A 17,438-nucleotide genomic window follows, 5' to 3' on the forward strand; every position below is an offset into this window, starting at 1 on the left:
GATGAATTTCATAAACTCTGCATCTATCTCTCTCTCTCTCTTCTGAAACATTCATTCACTAATTACCTCTTAATAATAGTGTGAAGAACGAACAAGATAAGAAGAAAGCAGAAAGAGGGATCACACCTAACGAACTAGTTTTCTCTACTACTCTCTCTCTGACATCTATCTGCACAGGCGGGACAGGATATCAGAATTATCACATGCTCTGTCTCTTAACTTTTCTCGAGCGCCCATCGGTGAAGATCGCTGACGTCCTGATCGTCCGTCCCCATTCAGGTCGGGTCTGTGATAAATACATACATAATAGCCAAGCCAAGCAAAGCAACCACTACCACCACCACGTACTGTACCACGTATGATAGGGCTCGGACCTGGAAAGCCGCTCCCAATCATTATCTACGTCCTGTAGCAGAGCCAGCCACCGGCGTTTGACGAACAACAACTCGAACCTCCCAAGGTACATTTCTTGTGAATGTCAATCAACGAGCTCTAAAATCATTTCGCTTGGGGAAGGGGGAGGGGGTTTTTTGGGTTCTCCGGTATATACCTCAGATGCTGATGGTGCTGATGATGCAAGTGCGTGAAATGGCGCCGGGGTACTAGCTACTATATGGGTGGTTTTAAGGATCATGGTAAAATCTTTTCCTCCCTCTTGCGTGCGCCTTGCGGGTGGTGGTAGTGGTGGTGGTGTATCTATCTTTGCGTCGATCGTTCGTCCCGCCCACGAACAGATCGCCTAACAACCCGCACGGCACCATCACCATCACCATGCCTAGATGCAATATCCGCCGCCCCTCGCTTCGCTCTGTTCAAAAAGCTCTACTCAACATCCCCAAAACCCTGCTGTCGCACCCACTTCTCCTTCCAGCCGGGGAACCACGGGCTCTCGTCCAGGGTGTGGTGCTGCCAGTCCTTCTCGACGAGGCCCTTCTGGATCTGCTCGCGCTCGTACTCCTCTAGGGCCGGGATCACCACGTGCTCGACGTGCCACGTGTTCTTGTACTTCATCAGGTTCTCCTTGCCGTCCTTGAGCACTTTCAGTACCAGGCTGGGGATGTACGGCTCGTCGCGGAACTCGGACACGGGCGTGAACAGCGCCTTGAAGTTGAACACAATCCCGCCCGACAGGGGCAGCCGGCGGAGCGTCTGCCAGTCGACCCGCAGGTGGATGCGCGAGAGGTCGAGGTCGGGGGACTGGAAGTCGCGGTACTTCTCGTGCGGGTCGCCCGGCGGCATGTACAGCGGTTGGTCCACTTCGAGACCCCAGGAGCCGCGCTGGATGGGCTTGGGGGAGGGCATCTTGGTGAAGAATCTGTGGGAGCGACACGTTAGCCTCCAACCGATAATCGAATGCTGTGAGTTGGGGAACTCAGCTTACCGATCCATGCTGAACTGCATCTTCTCCTTGTAGTCGGGGATCGGGGCGTGGATCTGGTGCAGCTGCAGTCCAATCTTGGTCCCGACATTCCAGCCCAAGGCCGAGCAGATCATTCCCGCACGGAAGTGGTAGTAGCCGGTCTCCGGGTTTCGCAGCGTGATGGCAAAGTCTTCGGGGACGTTATCCAACAGGACCAGAAGAGGGTGCTTGGCCGAGACGTCCTGCTTGGTGCCGAGGATCTTGTTTTCGAACGTCTTCTTGTCGGCGTGGAGGCGGAAGTACTGGGGATAGCGGGCACAAAGGAACTGGAGCGACATCTCCATGAGTTCTTTGCAGGCCAGTTCGGATCCAGGCAGCCACTGGAGGACGGCCTCGCCGTGCTCGGCGTACAGCTTTTTGCGTTGAGCAATGCGGGTGACGTAGGTGTTTTCCAGCTCCAGCCACCAGTTTGGCTCTAACTTGGTAAGTGCTGTCGGCAGAGAGTCAGTAGAGCAATCGAGAGAATGAAGGACGTGGGGACTGACACATGGTCTGATGATAAGCCCATCGGAAAGGTCGGTAAGGTCGTGGCAGTGCCTTGTTGATGTCGTGCTCATGGTATGGTTTTGGGAGCGGGACACCGCTGAGGGCAGCGTAATCGGGGAAGTCTCCTAAAGCCCGAATTTCCTCGATCTTGTAGCCGGTGTAGACATATTTGCTGGGGTCCGCCTTGCGGAAGTCCTCGTCAAAATCGAGAATAGATTTCATCCAGTTCTCCTTGTCGAACGTCGCATTCTGCAGAGCCACGCGGCGATCCTGAGGGAGCGAGGCAGCGGCCTCCGAAAGGTTCTCTCTGGTCAGGGGCGGGAACGTGTTGACATATTCGGATGACTTTGGCGGAGAGTTGCTGGGCTCCTTCTTCTCTGGCGAGAGGGAACGAGGAGGCGTGTCTGCACTTGACGAACGACGTCCTCGTAACGCCAACCTTCTGAAGACGACCTCTTTTTGACGTTGGCTGAGGCTCAGGTAGGTGATAATACTGACACAGACGGCGAGACCCACGTAGAGCAGGGTTCGCTCGTCCTGGAATGACCCCATCTCTGACGAAATGGGAGAGACACCGAGTGCAAGGTCGAAGTAGTAAAGTGCGAGATATATGTACAACACACAAAGGTCCTTGAACAGGGACGAGCTCGATGTGAACTGGTCTCAAATTCAGTCAGACGTTGCAAGCCACAACCACCAACGACGGCCAAGCGGCGTATGTCACCTTAAGTGGGCAGAAGCCAAGGACCGCTTGTTGACAATCAATGCCAGGGACGGTGAAATGGCGCTGGTATAAATATCGACGGCAGATCTTCAAGATCTCCCGAACAGGGCAAAATGCAAGCAAGAACAAAGATAAATGGGTCGAGTCACACCACCGAGGCTTTGTAACGTTTAGAACAGCGGTAAGACAAGGCCTGCCCCGTCGAACAAAGGCGCAGGAAGGGCAGGTCGAAAGTCAGAAAGATTGAGCTTGCAGCAAGCGATGTGAAATTGGGGAAATCAGAGGGGGATTTTTTTGATGATGTTGTCTGAAGGGAGAAGTGAGCTCAAATGGGTGTAGAGCCAGCACGGGCCGCGGCTGTGGCCAATTGCGAACCCCACCGCTTATTGGGCAGGGAGTTATAGAGCTATCAGCCCAGACAGCTCAAACCAGGTAGGTACTTCGATCCCAACCGCGATGAGAATGGCGGGACAGGTACCGGTGGCGGAGCCTATCCTCGACGGGGGATGATGGCAGTGGTTCGTGACAGGCTATCTAGTGTGCGCCCAAGAGACCAGAAGCAGAAGGAAGCCAGATCCAGGACCAACCTGACTGGCCATCCAAGGATCCGAACAAGAAGGTAGAAGGAGCGACAGAACGATGCTGGTCGTCCGAATGCAAAGGCCAGCGGTTGGCTGCACGGACAGCCTTGCCAAAAGTGGTTTAGTCCACGACTGATACGGCGATAACGTATTGAACCCACTTACAGCGTCTGATTGGTGGCTGATTGACCCCGCGACCCCCACTTTTGCCATCCACCGATTGTTCCTCTTTCGGGCAAATCTATCCCGGCCTTGACGTCTGGGGGTCCGTCGCCCTGTTGTCCTGGAGCCAGGATCACCTCGCCTGACGACGACAAGACACTCGAACCCTCGCCAGGCGAGCCAGTTGATGTTCAAGGCGCGACATGTCTGTCCTATGCACACGGAGCACACAAGAACCGCCAATCTCATAATTTGCTCCTCCTGTGCCACGTCCATTGTCGTCGCCTGTATCATCAGCCTGGTCGAGTTCTCGAAGCAATCATGGGGACGACATGCTGTGACACAATGCTCCGTGCAACACTCCTTCAGCTGGCTGCCCAATCACCTGGATATGTCCACACGTGGTCACCACCCTTCGGATGCTTGCCGATCTGCTGCTGGGCTGCTGATCGTGAAAGGGTCATTTGCCACGACTCTCACTATGATTGTGAGAAAAGGAGCCAATTGCTTGGACAAAGAGACGCGTATTTTTGGTTTCCCGTTGGTCGTTCAAAAGCGACTACTGGAATTCCTTGCAGGTGGAACTGGGGATTGAAAATGCTGGCTTACCGCCCCCGTGTACGACAGCTTCCTCAGGTTTGTATCCAGCCATTCGGTTCACCCGTTCTTGGTGGCTGCTGTCGTCACGTTTTAATGGGTTCATCTCAATTCCAACCTCGCTAGGGCTTCTATCTCCAGCCTTGTAAGATAGGGCGAACTTCGAGATAATATCCAGAGCAATCCGTAGGTCTTTCGTGCGCTGTTGCGTATCTTGATTCTGCGCCTTATTGCTGGATTCGTCGCTAAATATTGGACCAAAAACTTAGCCAGTCCCGGCCACTACTTGTGAGTGACATGGTAAAGGAATACAGGGCGAGCTGGGTGCTGATATCAAGAGACGCCCACCGGTTTTGCCTGTTGGTGCAACTGCTTCCTCAACGGCAGTCGTCACAGCGTAAATGACCGTGTAACCCATGGATATGTTGCGAGCTCCCCAATATTGAGGCTCCTGTGGCATTTCGAAGGTAGGACGCCTCAGGACTCGAGTAATGGCAAACCAGCAGGATCTTCGATATCTATCGTGACTTTGGGAGATGCTATTCTGGGGCATCTTCGAGGAAACTTGAACTCGATGGAGAATTGACGAAGGACAGTATAATGTGGACGACATCCTGGATTTGTGCGTTCGAATTCTCTCGATGCAGTCTTTCCTTCCTTGAGCACTCAGACCGCTAGTATTTCCTTGTTCGGTTGCGTCAGACTGTCTGCAGTGCGTGGTCTTCGGTGTACGAAGCAATTTCAAAAGCCCTCCTCCCCAATTCACTGATTGAAGCACGACCAAACAGGATCCCGGTTCCTTGCTCCATGCGAAATGACAAGGTGGTTGTCTATCTCGAAGAAAGGGTGAGCGACCCGTATATGGAGCCTTGGAAAGCCACTCTGTAAGTTGCAAGGAAACTTTTGCTTCCTGCAGGCATTGGACAACATTTATTGATATGTGAGATTCAGTGCAACGCTGCCTGTGCGTTCAACCGAGCCATTGGATATTCAGAACTGGACAGCATCTGCGTCGCAGCGGAGATCAAAAGGCCGCGAACGTATGAGGCCAGGAATGTTTGACGATCCACAACCCGGACAAGTGCAATCATGGGCATCTCGATACCCTCACAGCTCAATTTCCTTGCAAAAGCGGGAAGTGATCCGCGCAGAGAAGAAGTCGGTTCGGTGGACAATGGCAAATCAAATCTCACACCGTTCCCTGCTAATGCCTGCGCAGTCACTTGACATGGGCATTAGCCGAAGCTACAAAGGTCGTGCTGGATGGAAAAGAGAACTGTCGTACAGTGCAGCCTTTTGCGTCCAGCGTCTGTGTGCCACACTTTCGTCACGGCGGAGGGGCCTGAGAGTCCAAAGTAAGCGATGCAGTGCAATGTCATGCCGGAAGGATATGCAATTCCGTACCCTCTCTCACTGGGGCACCGCAGCAACCGTCTTTAAGCGAAGGGGCTGGTTGAAGTCAAGCCTTGGTCAACCCACGCTGTGTGAGAATGTCAAATCGCTCGGTGAGCTCATAGGCCCTCGATCCCGGTGCGATGGACACGGGACGAGGCAGGCCTCGACATATTAAGAAGACCCCACAGTCATCTCTTGCGCGCTGGATTTGGTGCGAACCCAGCTTCCTGGCCTTCTCACAGAACGTCTGCGTGAAATAGAGAGCGGAGGGTGGTGTTGGAAGCCTCGCTGGGTGTGGCATGAGTGGAAACAAGGTTGCTCTACGTCTTGTAATGCTTCACCGTAGCCAGCGCTTCTCGGTTCATGCGCAATTTTGGTTTGCTGGAACCAACTGTTTCGAAATCACTCAAAGTCCTCCAGCATGCACTACTTCCACATAGAGCAGGAAAGATGAGGACAATGGCCGGAGACTTGTGCCCTCAACCGCCAAATAAGTACATTCACCATGGGCGCATTCGTGCCTCGCCGAATGTACCCTCACCTCGGGTCGATACCTAGATCCTACTACCTAGGCCACCATGCGGCCGGGTTGTCGAAGATGAAATCGATGATCTCGCAAATCGATCTTGTTATCGAGTGCCGAGACTATCGTACGCCTCTTGTATCCCGTAATCCGTTGTTCGAAGCCAACCTCGGCGAGCGACCACGCCTGATAGTGTACACCAAGCAAGATCTGGGGAGTAATTTCACAAGTGAGGACAAGCAGGTAGGGCAGCCCCAGGAATGAGCTCGTGCATGGATGGCCTTCTGACATGGAACAGAGGGAAAAGATCATCAAGAAATGGGATGCTCCATCCACCTCGTTCTTCGCAGATGTGAAATCCCGGGTTGCCATCAACCGAGTCCTTGACTTTGCCCGGGCGCACGCGAATGCCTCGACCTCCCTCTTCGGCACCCGGCTCATGGTTGTGGGCATGCCTAATGTCGGAAAGTCGTCCCTTCTCAACGCTTTGCGGAATGTCAGCTTGGGCAAGAGGAAGGCTGCAAGGACCGGTGACCAACCCGGAGTAACCAGGAAGATCGGCAGTGATGTCAAAATATTGGAGGCGGAAGACGGCAGAGAAGCCGTATACGTTCTGGACACTCCTGGTGTCTTCGTTCCTTACGTTCCCGATGCCGAGAGCATGCTGAAACTCGCTCTTTGCGGAAATGTCAAAGACACGATTATCCCACCGACGACCATCGCCGATTATCTTTTGTACCACCTCAATCTTCGAGATCCAGCCTTGTACAGCATGTTTTCCGAGCCAACAAACGATATTTTCGTTGTCCTGGAGGGCCTTGCGCGGAAACAGGGTCGTCTGAAGAAGGGTGGGGTACCAGATTTTGAATCTGCGGCTCTGCAGTTTGTGCAGAAATGGAGAAGTGGGCAGATGGGCAAATTCGTGTTGGACGATGTGACTGAAGAGGCGCTGGCTGAGCGGATTCGGCAACTCGAGTTCCTGGGAGGGAGCATGAATCAAGCTCGCAAAGCTGCGAAACAACAGAAGAAGGATGCCTACCTGGAAGCAGACTGAACTGTGATTGAACTCATCTCACGACCAAGAGGGAATAAAAGATCATAGGTCAGATGCTCTTCTTTACCCTTCACCCTTGGCGGTGGCCCGTTGTTATATCACACCTCCGCCAAGCGTGTCCGCCCACGACCACACGCCCACAACACAGACTTATCAAAATGTGATCGATATCCGGCGACAAAAATTGCAAAAACTTATCGATGAAGCAGCTCAACTCTGGTTCATGATAAGCGAAACTCGCCCTTTCGGGTTGGTTTTTCTCGGCCGGCCGGTTATACTACGAATTTTATAAGTTGAGTCCTGAGATCCGAAGTGGGAGAGGAATCGAGGATCTGCTGCCCCCAACTCGGTGTTGGTTCGACCTGGCAGACCCTAGATTATTTATTCGACTGAATTATGCTCGGAGCGAGGTTCGAATCGAGGTCCTGATGCCTTCTAGCCCGGTGCTAGTTTGTACCTGACAGGACCTGGACTGAATTTCTGTCGTCGGTTCGATCTTCGCCCTAGTCGTAGTAGGGGGTCTTGGTGTGAAAACAAATTCCGGGTTTCCAAATTATATATCTGATTTATTTGGACCAGACCCGGTGGAGTCGGTTCAGCCTCGCTATGTGAAGTGCCCGGGGACAGTCTTCACAGGCAAGGCTGAGCCGAGAGGGATTCACGCCCGTGATCAATGATGGACTCGACGCAGAAAAACAAAGTCTCCCATCGGAGAGGAATCCATCTCAACTCCTGCAATACAAGCACGACTTCTCTCCTGCTCGGTCTGTGGCCGTTTCAAGTCTCCACGTGTCTATACAGATGAGGCAAGCTTCCAAGATCTCCTCTATGTACGATGAATCTGGACTCTAATGATCCTGTAAATCTACCCTGTACATAAATGTACTACCATCTTCCTCCTCCTGCCTCTTGCCAATGGACCGATTGAAGCAGTGATATTGTGGTACGCTTGACCCGAAAAGCCATCAGTGTTGGGAGATAAACAAGCTACCTGGATAGACAGACGGTCCCGCCTCTCAAGAATACCGCCTCGCTCTTACACAGATCCGGGAATACCACAGGATGGGAAGCGGCAGGCGAACATTTTGGAAACCAAAGAGGCGGAGGGATGAGGTAGAAAGGGTGACAGAAGGAAGAGTTTATAATGGTAGAGACGGCATGGGCGGCGTCAGAATAGGGGACGCCAATTCTTCGTTGTCTGGTCATCACGTATCTATTCACAGGGTCTCTAAAACAACCTATATATCAGTCCGCATCATCTTCCTCCCATCTATATACATGGCATCCGGCCTATAACCTCACCATCACAGCTCTTGCTCTCTTTTTCTTAATCGAACTCGTCGAGAAGGTCGTCAGGCAGGGTCCATATCCGCACGTCGCCCTCGTCCCCGGTCGAAATGATCATTTCCTCGCCGTCGAACCTTCTGTCCTTGTCCCGCCGCTCGGCCCAGCAGACGTGGTTGATCTCGAATTCGTCGTGGGCGGCTTCCAAAAGGGCCACAATCTCCCACTTCGGGGTATGCAGCTTGTATGGCACCTCCTCTGCAGGTTTAGCCAGCGAGGTTGTGCCGTTCATCACGACGTCGTCTCCTGCGCTGCTACCAGCGGCCGCAGCGTGACCCTCGGTTCCGGTTGCTGATTCTGATGCAGGTACTTCCCTGTACACGACAATTGTGCCATCTCCACCACAACTAACTACCATCCCTGTCCTCTTCGACCAATCGACCGCATACACACTCCGGACATGCACGGCGGGCAATGCAGTGTCCTCAACCCATTTCTCCATTGCACTCATCGGGCGTATCACGCTCGGTATTCGCGTAGATGCAAAGCCCATGGGTGCCGGTTGGTGTTGGGATTGCGCCCGTCTTTTCTCCTTCTCAGCCTCGCTCAACTCCCTCCTCCATACACGCACGCTGAGATCGTCGGAGCAAGAGATGATGCGAGGCATCCAGTCTGCTTCAAATTCTCGTGTTGCGATATCTCTGTCTCGTTCGGTGGGACACTGTGAAAGATTCAGGAGAGAGTAGTTGATATGCTTTTCCCACTTGAGATCCCACACTGTCCCTTTGTGTCCGTCAATGACGCCAACGCAGATCCAGTCGCCCTCCTCTTCGACATCACGCCAGAGGCGAACAGTGTCATCGTATGAGCCACTTGCGAGGATGGGGCGAGAGCCAAGAATGTCGAACTCGCCTTCCTCATCAATGTCCATGTCTTGTTGGGTTCTCGTCGTTCCGGCACCGGTGCCATTTGATTGCGCAACTGTCTCTCCCATATCGACATCCCCATCACGGTCCCCTGTATTTCCGAGTTTTCTTCTCTTCGATCTGCGGCCATTTCCCCTTCTCGCTCCTTGACACCATCCCACGCATTTGACATCGCCCGTATGCTCACTCAGAACTGCAATCGTCTCCCATTCTTCGGGCTCCACCTCTTCCCAGATCCAGACACTCTTGTCTCTTGAACTGGTCGCTAAGAGATTGGCGGGGTAGTGAGGAGGGGAGAATTCGATGGATTTGATCTCCGAGTCAGGCCCAGTGAGCAGCGTTGAAAAGTGCCACTCCTCATCTTCCTGGTCGTTGGTCATGTCGACTTCGTCCGTGTCAGAAGACAAGCCCCGTTCGTTGTGCAGCGTTCGCTCGTCCCCGTTCTGCTGATCATCCGCATCTCGAAAGGCCGCCCACCTCCGATGGTCATTCCACACCCAGATGCCGACGTTCGCATCGAAGCTCCCGGTGCCCAACACCACAGGTTTCTTTTTCTCCGCTTTCGTCCTGACCTTGGTGCTACCGCCGAAATCCTTCCATGCGACCGTTCTCACGCTCCTCTTGTGTCCCCCGCTTATCGTCGAGACCAACGAGAAATCTCGCAGCGACCAGATGTTGACGGATTTATCTGCCGACCCGGTTGCAAGAAGCGGTGTCGAGGGATCTGGATGGGGACTCGACTGCCATGACCGGCTCGCCCCCGAGCCTGGAGGGTGGAGGGTTTTCAACAGCGACAGGGAAGGCGGTGATTGGGAGGGAGACGCATTCGCCATCGCAGGCAAGAGTGCGTTGTGCGTGTGACAAGAAAGTGGTGTGAGGCCGAGCCCCGACAACGCTTGATGCTTCAGTCGAGCGACTCCAGGTGCCAAGGGCAAGGCGCAAGCACACAAGTAGCTAGAAAACTTGCAGCGGGAGAAGTGGGATAGTCCGGGATATTGGAGTGTATGGAGGTGTTTGCTGGCGGAAAATTGTCCAAAATTGTCTCTGACAAATCGGAGACTCTGACGTCGGCGGGGCGGAGATGCTCGAGATAGATCCGGCCCTCGACTTTGACGGGCTTTGAAAATAGTCAATTGCCCTAAGGAGTGTTCATAATATCATAGAAGACTGCTATGGACTGATGATAGCTCAATAGGGTTTCAGAAGCAACCACCGTGTGAGATTGTGCCCGTTCTAGGGTTCTTTCATTGATTGCCAATGGTGATATCCGGTATTTGAGTGGAATTGTTCTCTACCCAACCTAGCTACGGAGCTGTACTGTGCTACAATGGCCAAGCTGATGCTTGACATGCTGCATAACGCACTATATCTCTAAGACGGCAACGTCCCGTCTGGTCGTTGCGTGTTCGAGCGAAGGTCTTTGGACCAGAATGGAGTATCAAAAGTTCTCCATCTCATGCCTGGCAGGGGGAACGACCCTTCGCAGCCGCATATAACGAACATAATGCGGCATTGGCTGTTTCCTCTGCAAACAAGATTGGGGGACTGGCTCACGGCTTTTTCCCGACCATGTTCGTCCACCATGAACCCAGTCTGGTTGTGTCTGCTTTCCGCCTGTGCCCGTTGCTCTGTAGCCATCGAGCGTAGGCATAACCCACCGCCATTCCCCCTAAGTGGTCGATGTAGTCGTACCTTCCCAGGCGCCCCAGTGCTCCAAAAACTTGACTCACAGTAAGGAGCACAAGGACTGTCTGGCCACTGAATGATAATTTATCTGTCCAGTCACGGGGAATGAATATAAGAGAGAAGTTGTCGCTGTGACGGTAAGGTCAGTAAGTCATGAGATCCGATGAGTTTAGGAGTCTGTCCTTACCGGGAATGAAGAGCAAGATATGCAGCAATAATGCCATACACACACCCACTGGCACCAAGGACAGAAGTTGCCAAATTGCGTTGAGCAAGGTGGCGGGCAAAACTCACGAAGCCTCCTATCAGGCCCGAGGTAAAGTAAATGGATAGAAAGTTTCCACGGCCAATTTCTTCATGAAGAGGAAGACCAAAGATCGCCAAAGCCCCCATGTTCATCGTCAAGTGCCATAGTGTTTGGTGGCTAAACAGGTTTCCCACCATGCTGAGTGCATAAGGATAGGCGGGAACGAACAAGAAGTACTTGTTCAGCAGGGACCAGCACGGCGGGAACTTCCAAGCCAGCCACACGGTGGCATTGATGGCGATCAGAGTGCCAATCGTGGCGAATGAAAGCGACACAGACGGAAAGAGTCGGTCGGACTGCTTTGGTCGAGTCCAGTCTTGGGCAAAGACGAAGCAACCACCACAGAGCAAGGCGACAAGGAACAGTGAAGGAAAGAGGCGCCGCAGTATGGACATCTCGGCGATCTCTGGTGATTCGAGCGTCAGCTTAGACTGGGCTCGATTACGGGCTCTCAGCACCCATCTTTCAAAACTGTTGGGCGGCCTGAGCTCCTTGGCCGATTCTAGTCCTTGTTCTGGTCGTGCAGCAAGGGCTTTAGATCGATCATTTTGGGCTTTCTGGGCTTTCTCCATTTCCTTGTCGATTTGTGCCTGCAATTCCGCCTCTTCCTGTTCACGTCTGGCTTCATTTTCGGCGCGGATCCTGTCCAATTCACTCTTTCCATATGGGTCGCTCTCTTTTTCGCTAAGTTCCGCCTGATAATGTCCGCTCTGGGGGCCGTAATAGGGTTCCTCCGGTGCGTTATGTGCCCTGTAAAGACCAATATCTTGTCCCCTTTGCATTAGAACTGAAGGATGCTCCTTGTCAAGTTCGTCCTCTTCTCGCTCAATGCGGTACAAAATCGCCTCATCTTCGTCGATGGGATATGCCTGTCTCAAATAGCGTAGACCGTCTTCGACCGCGTGGGGAAATTTTCCAAGCTGCGACTCGACATCTTTGGGAAGAGGTAGATCCAACGTTCCATCGTGGCGGCGCCCATGGAGGACTCGGAGCAGTCGATTCGCAACTTGAGTAGGAGGAGCGTGACGTCCAAAGATAGATAATATCTGCTCTCTGCTGAGTTCGGCGTCCTGAAACTTCAGGCCCTTTTCAGGCTTGTTGTCGGCTCCGTAAGGTTTGAGCTTCTGCACAATGAGAGACTGGCGGAAGCTGCGTCGTGTGGTTTGCGAGAAGGTGCGCAACGTGACTGTCGAGAAGGGAGATTTAAGTGACGGATTGCGCGATTGCTGGGATATCAGAGGCTTCTGGCTATGACAGAAGAATGTACTCAAAAGCCATGCTCGTGAAATTGGCCTGTGAGGGAGGGTGGAAGGCGAAGCTTTTAAGCCTGTTCGGGCTATTCGCAGAGCTATCGTTCCAACATTGTTCATGGCCCTCGACGCCCGAAGGCTGACCCTCTGCAGCCGCTTTGAGACGAGACGTTGAATTTACAATGGATCTAGAGTATGTAAAGGAATCTTTGAATCGAGCCACAGATTCCCCGAAGTCCGGACTGGCATCACGTGATGAGGCCCCTTTTTTCATACTGACTCTCAATTGACGGTCGCGAGCAAGCAAGCTTCATTCTCTGTCAGCATCTTCCTGCGACGGAACGCTCAAGTGCTGGCGCCTCCGTCTTCTACGAGCCTCCAGGGTGCTTATGGTAGTGATCTAGCTGGAGCGTGGCATGCTTCCTTCGATACATTCAAGACACCAACTCTTCTCGGCGCTCAGGGCGGTTTCGATTCAAGTCGTACGCTCACATGTGTATTTTCTGGATACTATACTGGGCCCTTGGTTATCAGCCTCAATTCGATTCGATCTCGCGCGAGAGTCTCAACGTGTCAGCTAGGGACATCAGCAGAAAAAATGTTGCGTGTGATGATATTTACGGCTGCATGAGTGATGAAGATGTAAGTTCTGGTCACAATAGTGTATCGGAAGAATATTTGCCTCCCGTGTTGCCGCCTTCAGTCCTTGTCTTGTCTTCGCGGCTCCCGACATCAGTATCGAGTAGTCGCTATTTCTCAAACAGCGGACTCTGCTCGTAGCAACAATGTCGATATATGGGAGACAGACAGGGACGACTTTGATGAAAGATGGCTCAGATTGAAGGGATGAATCCCAACTATTTGGTCCATAATACATACAGACATATGGCGGCTGAACATCTTGCACCAATACCACACTGACAGTCACGGGGTCGATCCTTGTCTTGCGCTTCTTCCACCCTTTATCACACGTTCTCAACCGATCGGAATGTCTGATGCCACCTTGTCCAGCCTCTATCAAGCGTGGTCATTCGTATGACTTCCCCATGTACTTCTTCGCAACATCCATATCGTGGCCAAACACCAACTTCGCATCAAAGAGCCTCTGCAACCGTTGGATCATCTTCAAGCTCTTGATCCAGGCATTGTGGTCTCGAGCCAACCAGCCGTGCGGATGACTGAGCTCATAGTTGTCAGCGATATGGAACTGGTCCGTTGTCCAGATCCACGTCCCGCTCTGCTCGAGGTTGACCTGCATAATACAAAGGCCCGGTGTGTGGCCCGGGGAATGGTGGAGCGTGATGCCCTGGTACAAGTCCAGATGGTCCTCGGTGAAGGTGTTCCACTTCAAACGGTCGAGGCTCATGTAGCCGGGAAGATAGACGCCGAGGTCGGCGCCCGTGGCCACGGCCCAACAGGCGTGCTTGAACTCTTCTTCGTGCACGAAGATGGGGACATCGGTGTCCATGAAGTGCTCAAGCCCGCCGGCGTGATCCAGGTGCAAATGGCCGATCACGACAGCTTTCACGTCCTTGATGTCATTTCCGGTAGCCTTAATGGCTGCAGGAAGCTTGTGCTTCTCGTCATACACTGTCCGGGGGAAGACATCGGTCAAGGGCGCCGGCCATGCCTGTGATCGAGCGCGGTGATAGTGAGTTTGCATCCATCATACCTAGTAGCATCAAAGGACAAGAAGAACATGGGACAAACCTACGATTTGAAGGTCCTCCGCACAGCCCGTCTCGAAGAGAATGCACCCGACACCGGGGTATTCGATCAAGGCCGCCAAAACGATCAAATCACGACGCTTGTTCTCGGGGTTCTTATTACTCAAAGTACTGGTGTTTGCGCCACGAAGAAGCCTGTTGCAGAAAGGTCAGGGCCGGGTCAATCCCACGAACAACAAGTCATTTAGGGAGAGCCCCCAGATTGAACCAGTGTCTTACCATCCTTCGTCGCCCTGGAGGATGCCGAGATCCAGGAAGTGCATCTTTGTCCCAGGGGGGCACTTGAACGCCGGGACCCCTGCCTGAGAGAGCAAGGCCGCGATATTGGACGACGCCATAGTCTTGATGTTGGCACTTCTTGCTCTGCTGGTGAGGGATGTTCTCGACAGAGGCTCAATATTACCTTATGGTTGCTCTACGGAGGAAAAGTCTACAGACTGCGCGAGATTGAATCTCTCGCACACACGAACATCCACCATCTCCAACGCCCACTCGATACCATGGCTCCTCCTTCTCGCACCGGTTAGTCTCTCCTCCATCACGGGGCGGGGTAGGCTCCAGTTGGAAACCCGGCGTCTCAATACCGGCTGACTAATTGATGCCCGGTGGACGTTCTGAGGTCACAAATCTTGTCCCGTTCACCCGCCGTGCCCCTCGGAATTCGTGATGACGAGTATACGAGAAAGAGGAGGAGATGAGGAGGAGGAACAGGAGGGGTGTAATACAAGAATCTCCGCAGCCTGTCAAGAGGATAACGAACGACCAATGTCAACCCCACATTTGGGCAACCTGTAAAGTTGCTGGAGTTGAATAACCGGGGTCGCTTAATTCCCCCCTGGCCTTGGTTCTGGAGAAACCGAAAATTTCGGGAATTTTGTCTCCAAGCTTGCTGGCCCGTGACGGGAGAGACTGGAATTGCTTCCGAAAGGACGAGGGCGGCAATGAAAGCCATCTGTTTACGATAGCAGCTCGCCGCTTGATTTCTCCACCCCAATGCCGGCGTCGTGAGGAATAGTCTTCTTCCGACCAAGCTCTCCCCCCTTCCAAAATGCATGCCAGTCCATTTTCACATCGGGCAGCTGATAGATATATCCTCCCTCCCCGTGCTAGCAGGCCTCAATTACTCATCTGCGGCCGCCAAGGGCGCATTAATTAGCGCTCGAGATCCCAAGCGGTCGATGAAGAGCGTGTATCAAGCGGAGACAAAGGATTTCACTCTGAACTACCGCTCTTAACGAGGATTTAGGAGAGACATTCGTGATCGAACCCGATTTGCGCGAGTCGGAGGCGAATGGTGGCCCAATATGCATTGCACGACAGGAGAACGACTCCCTAAGAGGGTCAAACGGACGGCCTCAAGCCTCGCTCCATCCGGTTGAGCAAATGGCAAATGGTTGGAACAAATCAGATTGTATACGCTTCAGCCTCGCGTGTCAGCTCCGGCTTCGCAGCCGCAGGGGTGGCCCTACTATTAACCCCGGCCCGTCGAGCGCGCCGAAGGAAAAGAAAAGGTCCGCTTGACGCCTGGTGAACCATGAGCATATCCGCATACGTGGACACTCTGATCATACCGCGAGACCTCCAATAACGGCGCCGTTATCGTTATTTGACCAACTCTGACCCCAGCCCTGGCGAACACGCTGCAATACTATTGAAATACCAACCGTGATCCACAATGCTGCTCTCCAGCTGTCCCTGGTTGCCCTGTAAATCAATCACGCCGGTGCTCTCCTGGATGTCATTGACCGTCACCGCAACATTGGTGGGCGACGTGATCCAGTATTCGGGCGAGACATGGGCGAATATTGGGTAGCCCGGCAGCTTGGGGACAATGTCCTGGGCGTGGGTCACGCGGTAGTTGCCACCCGACTGGTTCGTAATAAATGTCGCCAGAACATAATTCCCAACCATCGGAGAGCCGTATGTATACTTAAAACCACTATCAGTAAATGACTTGCGAACTCAGATGGATCCGCGGATGCCGACATACCAAAGCAATGTTGTAGCCTGACCCTCTCAGATCAGCGGCAGCCAGAGTCGCTACTGCACCACCAAGACTATGGCCCGTGGCAATAATCTTGTACGAGGGATAGCTAGCTTTGGCGCTGCTGAGAACTCCCTGAATCTGCGGCTTGACAGTCTGCCAGGAGTCAAGGAAGCCAGAATGTGCGGTACACGAATCGCACACGCTCCAGGGAGTCATCACCAGATTGATGTCTGCGAGGATGTTTCCGAACGATGTAGTGCCTCGGAAGGACATTACAATCAATTGGTTCGTGTGGTCGACGGCAACAAACCCCGTTGAGTCCTCTGGCCCTTCACTGTGAGTAGTAGAAAGACGTCAGCCGTAGTCACACCCACCGCAAAACAAGATGGAGGTTGAAATACAGCATACTTTTGAAATTCAAGCAGTGACTCTGCCCCTGCGGTCTGAACAAGAGGGCAGTTCTCGGCCGCGCATGTAATGTTTGAGTTGGAAGCGGCTACGTTATTGTTCGTACAGTACGCAGCTGCCGAGTATTGTTCGAAGAATGACAGCTGGTTAAATAAGTCCTGAGAAATCGCTGAAGAAAGACATCAGCACGGACCGCTATCACTCATTGAGATTCACCGTACCTCTCTTCTGAAGCGCAAACGGTGCGGCGTTGACAAGGGTTAGAAATAGAAGGAACGATACATAAATGGAAGTGGAAGACATGTTGGGGAAAGAATCGAACTCCTGGAACAGCACCGACGGGGAGAAGTGAGTGAGCGTCTGTCCTGGTAAAGATGCTGCAAGAGACTGAACAGAAGACGTGCAAGGAGCGACGGGGGTGAAAGAGTGGAAACCCTCGACAAGCAGGGCAAGCACCAGGATGTGAGACTAAAGGAATGGAGAGAACGATATATGACTGGGACAGAAAAGCCTCATGCAGGTGGGAGGAATGAATAAAAAACTGAGGCGAGGTCGGCGGCAGATGCTTCATATGAAGTATCAGTTCTTGGAGGGATTTCAGCATTGGAAAGCAACGCAAGTGACTGGTACTAGAGTCGGCATCTTCCCCACAAAGCTTGCGCGTTGAGCCTGAAGCTAATGCAGGTGCTCGATAGTCAAGCAGGGTATACAGAAGATGGAAGTTGATGCTGAAGAACCGAGGAAGGAAATGTAATCTCGAGGAATAAGGATCGGGTAGGAATAAGGAAGTTGGCCTGCCACGTTCGGCCAAGCTGATAGTCTCGATCGGCCAGCCCTTTCCATGTGGAGTAAATGAGCCGTGCAGAGGATGTGTGATGGCCAATATTGCTCTGACCAACAGAAATAGCAGGCTCAAGAACC

General features: G+C 52.9%; 6 protein-coding genes across 6 annotated transcripts; 1 reads left to right on the forward strand and 5 right to left on the reverse strand.

Moving 5' to 3' along the window:
• Positions 1–822: 822 nt before the first annotated feature.
• Positions 823–2,458, reverse strand: AYL99_00774 (hypothetical protein; the record flags this gene model as incomplete). Its single annotated transcript, XM_018832290.1, has 3 exons — positions 823–1,315; positions 1,382–1,850; positions 1,906–2,458. 3 exons carry the CDS (start codon positions 2,456–2,458, stop codon positions 823–825), a joined length of 1,515 nt encoding a protein of 504 aa, XP_018698169.1.
• Positions 2,459–5,870: 3,412 nt separating this feature from the next.
• On the forward strand, positions 5,871–6,942 carry AYL99_00775 (hypothetical protein; the record flags this gene model as incomplete). The annotated part of the gene is made up of 2 exons (XM_018832291.1): positions 5,871–6,131; positions 6,187–6,942. 2 exons carry the CDS (start codon positions 5,871–5,873, stop codon positions 6,940–6,942), a joined length of 1,017 nt encoding a protein of 338 aa, XP_018698170.1.
• A 1,327-nt stretch (positions 6,943–8,269) lies between these two features.
• On the reverse strand, positions 8,270–9,985 carry AYL99_00776 (hypothetical protein; the record flags this gene model as incomplete). The annotated part of the gene is made up of 1 exon (XM_018832292.1): positions 8,270–9,985. One exon carries the CDS (start codon positions 9,983–9,985, stop codon positions 8,270–8,272), a length of 1,716 nt encoding a protein of 571 aa, XP_018698171.1.
• Positions 9,986–10,702: 717 nt separating this feature from the next.
• Positions 10,703–12,515, reverse strand: AYL99_00777 (hypothetical protein; the record flags this gene model as incomplete). Its single annotated transcript, XM_018832293.1, has 2 exons — positions 10,703–10,967; positions 11,026–12,515. The coding sequence occupies 2 exons, from the start codon at positions 12,513–12,515 to the stop codon at positions 10,703–10,705; spliced, it is 1,755 nt and encodes a 584-aa protein (XP_018698172.1).
• Positions 12,516–13,422: 907 nt separating this feature from the next.
• AYL99_00778 (hypothetical protein) lies at positions 13,423–14,460 on the reverse strand (the record flags this gene model as incomplete). Its single annotated transcript, XM_018832294.1, has 3 exons — positions 13,423–14,025; positions 14,110–14,257; positions 14,342–14,460. 3 exons carry the CDS (start codon positions 14,458–14,460, stop codon positions 13,423–13,425), a joined length of 870 nt encoding a protein of 289 aa, XP_018698173.1.
• Positions 14,461–15,724: 1,264 nt separating this feature from the next.
• Positions 15,725–16,820, reverse strand: AYL99_00779 (hypothetical protein; the record flags this gene model as incomplete). The annotated part of the gene is made up of 4 exons (XM_018832295.1): positions 15,725–16,051; positions 16,113–16,443; positions 16,518–16,686; positions 16,739–16,820. 4 exons carry the CDS (start codon positions 16,818–16,820, stop codon positions 15,725–15,727), a joined length of 909 nt encoding a protein of 302 aa, XP_018698174.1.
• Positions 16,821–17,438: the final 618 nt, after the last annotated feature.

The sequence above is a fragment of the Fonsecaea erecta genome, assembly GCF_001651985.1.
Source record: "Fonsecaea erecta strain CBS 125763 chromosome Unknown Scaff1, whole genome shotgun sequence".
NCBI lineage: Eukaryota > Fungi > Ascomycota > Eurotiomycetes > Chaetothyriales > Herpotrichiellaceae > Fonsecaea > Fonsecaea erecta.